Raw genomic sequence first — 10,777 nt, 5'->3', positions numbered from 1 at the left:
ACTTGCACAACAGCTCCAGCCTCGTTGTAAGCAAAGACTGCGATGTGATGGTTATGGATTAATGTTGTCAGTTAGATCATCGTTTGGTTCTCAAGACTTAAGAAAAGCTGCCTGGTATTGAGATCGCTTCTCAAGTTTCTCTGAGCAGCACGGTGGAAAGGTGTGTGTAAACTAAAGCCTATTGGCTATTTATTAGAATGGATCGAGTCCTTTGACATGTTCCGCAGTAGGAAATACATCAAAACACCAAAATCTAACCGAGCTCATCAAGGCATTTCACGGGAACTTTAAAGGGGTCCATATGACTCGAATGCTATATTTTAAGTCTTCTGAAATCATGCGATAGCTTTGCGTGAGGAACGGACTGAAATTTAAATCATTATTCACTTAAAATTTTTACCTTCAGTGAGCTGTTTAATCTCTGCAACCTAATCAGTGACATAAACTTGAAAACTGAATCAGTCTGATTCGTGAATTAATCATTCAGAGTATTGTGAACCAGGGCAGCTGATTCAGTGAAAAGATTTCACTCAAAATAATGATTTGTTCCCAAATTGTACATTGTTCAGCAATGACATACATGGATGTAGGGGGGGCGGGAAAAAAATCTTCTTAGGACCATTATCATTTTTATTTTATTTCTTTTAAATAATTTTCTAGTTTATTAACTGTAGACTCAAATTAGAACAAATAAAAATAGAACACATCAGACATAGATACATGTAAAATAACTAAACATAAATGCATAAAATAATTGAATAACAATTAATATTAAAACAAATGTGGGCCAAACAGTCTGCACCGAAAGCATTTAATGTGTGATGGTGATTGATTTTGTATTACAACCTCAAAGTCATTGTTAAACTCTTACAGACAAATTTTCTGAAACTGAACTGACAGGCAGAATTTACTGCTACTCAATAGCCACATGCTGTAACACTAGAGGGATACAGGCCACAGGAAAAAAGGGTGATCAAAAGGACAGAACACAAAGAAGGTCTGTGTCTTTGTTACCCAGGCCAGGTCAACTTGATGAACAGAGATGGCAAGCTGTCTGGGTTTTTTAAGGCCACAGGGCTTGTTTCTCATTGCCAGGTTCATTATTGGACTGTGGTTTGACCTTTGTTGCAGTCTCAGTGTAAGCTTTTCCATCATAACAATCTACATTAGACATTTCTATCTAGAATATTAAAGCTGATGGATCATCATGCTATACTTATGATTTTATGGTATGAATCAAAAACCAGAATTATTTACATTTACCAGACACTTTTATCCAAAGCAATTTGTCATACAATATCAGCAGTATAGCATTGCCAATTCTCAGAGTAGCATTTTATTAGCATTGTCATGAATAGAGGTATCTTTTCTGAATGCATTTGTAAGAAATGTTCAGTTGTCAACATGAAATCCAAATTGCCCCCATTTACTTTCTTGTTGGCTCTTGTTGGGAATGATTTATCAGTGCATTTTACTCCAAAGAAAAAGGTTTGATAAGCTTCATAATCTTTCAATCAAAATGTAATAACTTTCCATTTCGAAGGACAAATTTTTGCTTCACTGACCGATGTTTAGTATCAGACGATGAATGACAAAAACATCCAAAGACTCCCAGAATTTTGAAATGTTTCATTTTTTTTAGATATAGAATACAGCAGAAAAAAATAAACTTCACTTTGATATTATGTCTGATTTACAATAAAAATCAATAATGATTATTCAATTACAGACACATGGTAAAATTACCAATGGACACAACAACAGGAAAATAAATAATATCACAACAATAAACACTTTAGAATATAACCTGTTTAAATTAAGAATATGAAACAATTTAATTTAAAATTACATGCAAGGAAATACTGGCTCATGGCAGAGATGTGATTGGGTGTTTGAGCTCACACATAATAGCCAAGGAACTAATGTTTATGGCTGTTAGTGTTCAGAACAAGTGTACAAGCTACACCAAAATGTTCATTATCAATGTGTAAAGCATTTGACTGATTAGAAGGTTAGAAAGGACTGCAGTTTATGGACAATGTAAGGTCCACAGTAACAGAGGATGAGATTTTTTGGGTGTTCTAAAGCTTGACTGTGTGTTCGTCTTCTTGTTCCCAGATTTCAGTAGGTATTCTGCAAAACTTTGAGGACATTGCTTATTTAGAAGACAACACTGGCATTTCCCTGGTGCAAATTCTGTTTGCTTTACAGCAATCAGGACTTTTAACCTGGGCTTCACACCCAAAATATCCATGGTACATTTCTATGAAATTTCTCAATAACGTCAAATAAAATATCTCAGCACTCAACTGGGTATTTAGTTGAACACTTGCGGAATTAAACCGTTTAACATTTCCCTGATTCAGCTTTCAATCAAACTCTGTACTGGTTGAATAATTGAAAGTGTCTGGTACCCCTAACGCCTGGCCTGCCCTGCACCCATGGACAGAGCGTCCTGCTCTTCACTGATCTCCAGCTCCTCTGTCCGCACAGCCTGGGTGATCAGATTCAGCTCTTCGCACAGCGTCTCAGAACGGTAAGCCACACGGATGTCCGGAACGTTGGTGCGTCTGATGTCGTTGCCCTCTTGCCCCTCTTTCAGATAATGTGGACCCAGCCAGTAGCTTTTAACCTGGACAGAGAATATTTTGATATGTTAATCAAATGTGTGTTTCTCTCTGATTTTTTTTATTCTCACTGCACAAAAATTACACATGCATTCTAAAAAAATTAAAAAAAAAAATTAAAAAAAAAATATCGGATTAATTGGATTTAAACCACATATTGGATGTGGTTTGGATCAGGTTTGTTAACACTGGATTCCCTGTGGGGTTTTTTTTCTTTTTTTTTCCTGTAAAATGCATGCTATTTTTACTTAATCTGACCCATACAGATTACTTTTGGTGTAACCTAATGTATTCAGATGAATGTTATTTTAAATAGCATTTTTTTTTTTTTTTTTTTTTTTTTAAATAAAACCATTTAATTTAGATGAACCTATCCCTAACCATGAAGCACATTTTTTTTTTAAGTTATCTGACAATTTTTTTTTACCGTGTTGTAATTTTAAAGAGCACCTATTATGGTTTTTCAAATATTACCTTTCATGTAGTGTGTTATATAGCTGTTTGTGAACGTAAAAAAGTCTGCAAAGTTTCAAAAATCAAAGTGCTCGACAAATGGAGTTATTGACTCCCAAAAGAAAGAATCGATGCTGAACACCTGAAACGGGTCGTTAGTAATTCCAGACTTACTTCCTGTACTAACCTACATAATTTGGTAACAAAAAACCCGCCTCTGGTCTTCATTGGCTGCTCGCAAACAGCTTTGACCCGCCCTCAAACACTACACTAAGCGGTAGACCAATCACAACAGACCGGGACATCTGACCAATCAGAGCAGAGTAGGCTCTCTGAAAGGAAGAGTTTAGAAAGAATCCTTTAGAACGGATAATTGAACGAGTCGTTTTTGACACTGGGAAAAAAAGGTAATGCTGCTATTTAAATTATGAGCAAATTAAAGTGTTTTTTGACCTTGGATGCATGTAAATCTATTGTATGAGACCTTTAAAACAAAATTAGGCATGTTTAAAAACTATAAAAGGTGCTCTTTAATGTATATAGTAAAAATTATTTGTGTAACACAGTGAGGGGCAAATTCACTAAATAGCTGTGCTACTATTCCATGTAGTATTAAATCCAAAAACCTGTGTCTTGTTCACTAACTTCCCACAACCTAGTTTAAGCAGCTGCAATCACCACTGAAATAGTGCTGGGTCTTGAATATTGAAAGTCATTGTTTTTCCTTTCTGTGCAAACACTTCCTTTCTGTGTAAATTATGGTCATTGTAGATTGTGCTTTATGCACAAAACTCCATGCTTTTTGCTGCTGCAATAAACATTACACTGTTACCTCCCGAGGAAAGCAGGTGGGAAATTTTATTTTATTTAAAAGGAGACGTTTGTGTACATTTTCTATTGATTATAGCAGCAATTTATCAAATAAGGATCAAAAGATGGAGAAGAGTGTTATAACCTGGCATTTATCCAGATGCGCAGTGTAGTCAAGCACACTTTCTGTGTGTTAAAGAGATGATTCAGGTTTCTACATCACAGTAATGGAGTAATGCTGTACAGTCCCGGCAAAGTATGCCAGATCGCAGTGGTCTGGTGCATCCTCCGTTATATAGCGCTCTCAACCGGCATGCAAAATTGGATTTGTGGCATGAAAATTGCGTTCAGCACAGACTTTGTGGGCGCGTTTGCTGTGTAGTAGGTATTCTTTTAGTGTATCAGGTGCTAAACAAGAATAAACAGCGCTTTAAGCGGGCGCAATAATTAGTGCATTTTCTCCTGAGTAACACAAAGGTGACTTGTGCCACTACTGAGGTGTAAATGTAGAGGTGATCACCTTGTGAGAAAATCCACTCATGAGCACGCTGTTTCGGGCCAACTCACACATATCACATGAGCTGAGCTTCCACACCTGAGCAGCAATGCTGTACTCTTCCATTAGCGGCTCCTGGAACAACCACACACCCACAAGATCAAACGTACTACAGGCCACATTCAAGGAGTAACAGCTATTCTGAAAAATTATACTTTTAATGTGATCCTTTATTATGTGATCATTTTAATATGTGATCTTGCATGAAAAGTAAAGCTTAGAGTATATAACAGTCATGTATTTCTCAGTCATGCATTTGAATTCGCTTTTTAACCTTCGTGAAGTGGAACTGCAGTGGATCATCGGTGGATAAAGACACAATGAGGCCTCTTGACAGGTACTCAGGTAGTGGATTTCGATGGTAACTGAGGAAGAGGCTGTTGTTGCTGAGAGGGGACATGGCGATGCCGATCTGAGCCAGATAATACAGGTACTGCAGTACAGGAGCCTGAGAAAAATATACATACATCTCATCATCAGATCTACACAGTGTGAATTGGTAAGCTCTTGACTGTTGGGGTTTTCAGATAAGAATCTAAACATATCCAGTGTGAGAAAAAGTGACATATATGGACTGTACAAGGCTCTGCCTTTAGTAAACATAACCTTGAGCCTTTCAAACTGATTAGAGTTCAAGAAAGGATATTACTGTTTAGATGGAGGTGCTCCAGTACGCAATTCAGTGCGGGCCCCTTTAAAAAAAAAAGGGTTACCATAAAGTGTGATATTGGCACATATAGCCTTGGTTTGACACAAACACCACTAACCTTGAAGAAAACTTACAGATGAACATTCTTTCTAAGCAGAAAAGATTGCCAAGGATGAGTGTTATTCAATGGAAGTTTCTAGAAGTGAGGATGTGTGAAGGTAAAGTGAATTGTCTTTACCTTTCTCAGAAGTAGACCATGGGAAATATTCTCAGACAGCATAAATCCAGACACCAGGTGGTGGATAGGCCCAGCCTCTCCACAGTGTGGCCGTAACACAAATGTATTAAAGTTTCTTTGCCTGTTGGGAGGAATAACTGATATTTAAATACAGTCCTAGAGCAAATTTTTTTTTTTATATGCTACGTTTCAAACCAGTGTTGGAAATGTGAGCTCTAGTAAAGAACACAAGCAGCAGTTATTGTTTTGACAACAGCAAGATTATGTATTAAACTGTTTGTCCCAAAATCCTTTCTTCTATTTTTACTTTGCTCACCCAAAAATGAAGCAAAATTTATCCCAAAATAACCCAAATAACCCAAAAATTATCTACACAGAGAGAGAAAAAAAACAGTATTACTTTGTCTTATTTCTGATAAAAATATCTTACCATCCTTAAAACAAGAACAATGTACTTTTTTTTACATAGCAGAATGACATAAGATATTTAGACTTGGTAGTCTACCAATGTTCTCTTCAGTGGAAGACAAAAGGACTTGTTAGGGAGGATTTTAACCCCCCCCCTCCCCAAAAAAAAGTGAAATGAAAGGGATGAAGATATATGATGAGGGATTGTGGTTGCCTAGTTTCTGCTGGAGTTGTGGGCGGGGCAACTGTTGCACATTGGTGGTAGTTATTGTGGGAGTTTGTACTGCAGTGGCAGTGTCAACTGGGGCTGCGTCAATATGAAAGGCTAATGCGAATTTGGTAGGAATGCCGGATCTGCTGAGGATAATTTTTTTGATTCTTTTGAAACCAATGCCTAGATGCAGGGAGGTTTCTGTCATCAACAAATAGAGGGCCAAGCGGAGAGGTGATTTGGGAGTTTCTCTGGAGTAAAGAAAAGCCAGGGACTTGTATGGCTGAATGGGGGTTGGCAAATTGAAAATGAAAACTGAATGACCACGAATGACCATGATTTGTTTGATTGGTTTTACTCCGATGTACAAACGGATTGTGTCATGGTTTACGATTTGAAGGTCGGAGAAGGTGGGTGGATGGCTGGGTTGAAGTTGGAGTTAATGGTGAGTTCTGAGACTCTGAGGAAGCCGATGAAAGCCAAATTGAACATGGCATCTAGGGTTCTTGTTCTGTTGGGGGAAAATAGACTGGAGCAAAGAGTACTGAGGCATTTGGTTAGAATATCGATGGTTAGTGGTTGTCTGGTATCCGGATGGGATTCATTTTGTGTAAACCCTTGATAAGGAGAGCTATCTGTAGTTTTGTAATGGAAGGGCATTGTTGGCTGTGGATGAGTTTAAAGAAGAAATGTACACTGCTGAGGTAGACTTTGATTGTTCCTGGCTGAATTGATTTGGTATTATGGAGGTGGGATATGACGGTGGATATGGAGAGGAGGGTAAAATCTGGAAAACTAAGTTGTATGCTCTGTGGAAGTTTGAAGGAACTCCAAGCTGTCCAGTAAGTTTGGAATGTTCTGGGAGAGATGGCTTTTAGTATTGAACCCATAGATACGGTGTGGTGTTGTCTAGGAGGGTGGGCTACAGGAGCTAGATTTTGGGAAATATGGTGCTTGAAATTAACAGGAGGAGCTGGTGAGTGCAGCTGTAATGCTCATTATGGCTGCTGTGAAGACAAAGGGCTTTAGCGGAAGCATGGTAAGACACTGCTGCGGCAGTAGAGTAAAATGAGCCTCCTGCAGGAGCAGAGTTAAGGCAGTGGAGTAGAGGAGATGGGATAGTAAAAGGGGGGGAGGGCTCCTGCAGGAGCGCAGTTTAAACCACTGCTGCAGCAGTGGATTGAGTATTTGGGGGCATAGTGAAGGAGGTCCTGTGGGAGCACTGCTGTGTTTCCATTGCTGTAGATGCACTGCTATAAAAGTATGGATCTTAGACACTGAAAGTGCCTGTGGAGAGACTAGAAATAACTCTGTGTACGTGCCTGTAAGGGATGCAAAAGGTTAGTTTTGTCATGTCAAGGCACTACTGCGGCAATATCGAAAGGAGTACTGCTGTGGCAGTATCGACCATAGGCAGGAGCTGCTGCAGCATCATCAAACATGGTCGGGCGATGCGGCACAGTATCAAATGGGGCACTACTGCGGCGGTACTAAGTTGGGTGCTGCTGCGGCAGAATCAAGTGAGGCACACATGGCTTTATTACATTTACATATGCCTGTAAGGAAAGCACAAGGTTATTTTGGAGGTTATATCAGGCTCTATTTATTGTGTTTTGGGCTCATTTTAACCGTGAGCAAAAGAAATGCCAATGTGAAGGCTAACAGTGAATGACGTGAAATCTCACACTGCATTAGAATGGGAGAGCCCACCCTGCGATACGAACGGGAGAGCCTGTGACCAATGCGCTGATGCTCACACTGCATTCGAACGGGAGAGCCCACAATGCAATTCGATGGGAAAGCCTGCATAGCGCTCGAACAGGAGGGCCCACACTGCAATTCAAACAGGAGAACCTGTGGCCAAATTGCATAGGCTCACACTGCGTCCGAACAAGAGAGCCCACACTGCATTCGAATGGTGGGTGGCACAGAGTAAAGAACCTTGCCGAATTAAGGTTTGCAGTGGGTATATATTTGAGCTATGCCCCTAGACTTTCTAAGAGGAATCAGGAAACACGGTTTCGGTGTTGTGGGAGATTTAGTGGCATGACCTGAATGATGTCGCAGTTGTGGCACGTGGACAGTACATTTGTGCTGCTTAGGGATGTTTTTGAGCCAGTGGCAGAGCACCACAGTTGTGCTTTAACTAAAATGTTTGCCATCTTTGGCTCCTCGGTAGGTAATTGTGAAGTCTTGGAAAGACACTTGGAGAAAGTGGGAGGAAAACCTCCGTACAATCCAGTGACAGGAATTTAAATAGGCTCTCGCAGAGACCTGCTGAAAGTAATATTGTTTGAAACCTCTACGGAAGGCGCAATTTCAGGAGTTGCTGTAGAAAAGACAAAATAGTCATTTAGGTGAAACTTATACTAGCAAGACATTTCACAACCCTGTGAATAAGAAATAATCTGTAAAAAGTTAGATCTATGCTGGAAATGCTGGAAACATCTGAGACCGAAGACAGGTAAACAGCTGCTTATATACTCTGACTGTTAATTGGAAGATTAGATTGACTCGCTCCTCCAGAATTTACATTTAGAAACTTCATATAGTTTCTTGTTTTAAGCATAAACGTTACTAAATTTTGTTATATTTCTTTAACAAAACAAAATATCTACTTGCTTCTCAAGTAAATGTATCTTATTTTAAGAATGTTTAGATATATTTTTACTGGAAATCAATACTAAACTACTCAATAAGAAAAGGATTTTTGCAGTGTACTCGCCCTCATGTTCCAAACCCATATGGTTATTTTGTGTAACGTAAAATTAGATGTTTAGATGAATGTTAGCCTCAGTCACTATTCACTTTCATTGTATAAGAAAAGATGCAATGACAGTGAATGGTGACTGAGACTAAAATTCTCCCTAACAAGTCCTTTTGTCTTCCACTGAAGAGAACATTGGAACAATATCAGAGTGAGCACTGTAAATGATGACAGAATTTTCATTTTTTGGCTGAACTATCCCTATAATTAACTTTATTTACTTAGGGAAGCAAGGCGTACACAGGTGTAGCAGAGGTATGATAAGTACCTGCGCAGGTGGTTGAGTACAGTCATATTTGCATACATGTAGTACAGGTAATAGGAGTATGGAGGATTGTCTTCCTCCGTCCAGTGTACAGGTTTTGGACTGTCCAGGTTAAAGATGTGATGCTCAGGTTTAGACTCATCATCCACACTATCAAACCCGACAACCTGAAGGACAACATTCAGTCTCACAATATCACTATTTTTAATGTTATCACACTAGTTTATCATTTGCAGTTATTCATTTCAAGCTGTGCTGGAAAAATTGTCCTATGTTATAGTGGTGGGCTGGAGCCATTTGAGTAAAATAAAGTTCTAGCTTTTAGCTAAAGTTGTGATTTTAACCATTGAAGTTAAACTTTAAATGGTCACCACTCCCATGTATGATTTTCAACTAGTTAGTTATTTTTCATTTATCACTTTTCAAATGCAACTCATGGAAACACTTAATTTTATGAGTCACTCCTTCTAGAGTTTAAACCTTTGTTTTACAAGCCTAGATTTTAAACTATTACTTTCTCCCCACTTTCATCTCAGGACAAAGTAGTGATCGTAATGCATAAAACAAAAATTCCTTGTCAAATAAACAGGGCAATTAAATTATATGTTGGATATGCAAACAAAGAACACATGTCGTTTGTCCACACTCAATGTTTTAGTTTCAAATTGAAGTTGTCCTGTCTGACATTGTAATAATCATCAAGCCTCTAGCCTGTTAATATGCTTTAAGGGTTAAAGGCTCCTCCACAAAAGCACATTTACAATAACAAAGTATTATTTTTTTTTTTTATTATTATTATTTTTGTTTTTTTGTGACTAACACAGCATACTCACATGTTGAAGGAAGAGATGCAGCTCTGGGTGACTGCTGGGCAGAACAGTGACCTCAAACAGAGGCATAAAAATATTCTCAAGCATCTCTTGGTAGTTAGAGAGCTGCTTTTTGGTGTGGTACACATCACTACCATGGAGAGAAACAACCTGTTACTCATCTTACTCATTTCATGGCTTTAAGTTTCATAATTTACAATGTACTTTTGTATGCTTTTTCAAATTGAAAATCAGGGGCATTGTGAGGGGGAGGCCTCGGGGGTTTAAGCCCCTGATGTATTCAACTCAACTCAATTTTATTGTCCTGAAAAGGCTATTTGTTTTGTAGACAGCAGTACACACACACACACACACACACACACAGACACACACATACACACGTACAACAACACAACCCACACAAATTGACTTACATTATAATGAGCCATTCAAAAACAAGATCACTGCAGGGATAAAAGAAGTCCTATATCTATTTGTTTTACAGAAAGGGAGTTTAAATCTCTGGCCTGAGGGAAGCAATTGAAATTGAGTAAACAGCGGGTGATTTACAACAGAAAGGACTGACAGGCCTTTCCAAGTTGCCCTTGTTTCGTAAAGTTGCGTAATATTACTTAAGTCAGTCCCTGCTATCTTACTACACATTTTAACTAACTCAACGTACCACTATTCCTTACATTAAGATTTCTGTACCAGCAAGTAATGGAAAAGGTTAAGACAGATTCGATAAAACAAGTATAAAACATTTTCATAAAAGAGACATCCAAAGTTTCCTCAGAAAATACATGTGCTAATGAGCTTTCCCTCGAATGACATCAGTGTTTGCCTCAAAATGTAATTTGTCATCAAGTACTATACCTAAATATTTGTATTGCTTGACCACCTCTACATCCTGTCCATTTATGACAGCAGGCACAACATGTTGCGGATTCTTATGGAAATCGATGGACATCTCTTTTGTTTTAG

The 10,777-nt window shown here is 38.5% G+C and overlaps 1 protein-coding gene across 8 annotated transcripts in view; it reads right to left on the bottom strand.

Annotated features, from left to right (window-relative positions):
- Nucleotides 1–625: 625 nt before the first annotated feature.
- Nucleotides 626–10,777, bottom strand: part of LOC127414949 (AMP deaminase 2-like) — a 41,567-nt gene continuing 31,415 nt past the window's right edge. For 6 of the 8 annotated variants that reach the window (XM_051653360.1, XM_051653361.1, XM_051653362.1 and 3 more), the window contains exons 13-18: nt 9,818–9,944; nt 8,988–9,151; nt 5,334–5,454; nt 4,721–4,894; nt 4,411–4,521; nt 626–2,632 (exon numbers count right to left, since the gene is read on the bottom strand). In XM_051653360.1, coding sequence (XP_051509320.1) covers nt 2,417–2,632; nt 4,411–4,521; nt 4,721–4,894; nt 5,334–5,454; nt 8,988–9,151; nt 9,818–9,944 — 913 coding nt within the window. In that variant the 3' untranslated portion in view covers nt 626–2,416. Of the gene's footprint in view, nt 2,633–4,410; nt 4,522–4,720; nt 5,139–5,333; nt 5,455–8,987; nt 9,152–9,817; nt 9,945–10,777 lie in introns of those variants that run through there. The other 2 variants (XR_007892878.1, XM_051653365.1) reach the window with 2 other exon arrangements.

This window comes from Myxocyprinus asiaticus, chromosome 24 (assembly GCF_019703515.2).
Source record: "Myxocyprinus asiaticus isolate MX2 ecotype Aquarium Trade chromosome 24, UBuf_Myxa_2, whole genome shotgun sequence".
NCBI lineage: Eukaryota > Metazoa > Chordata > Actinopteri > Cypriniformes > Catostomidae > Myxocyprinus > Myxocyprinus asiaticus.
Note: the sequence above shows the minus strand (reverse complement) of the source record. Positions and strands in the feature narration are given on the sequence as shown.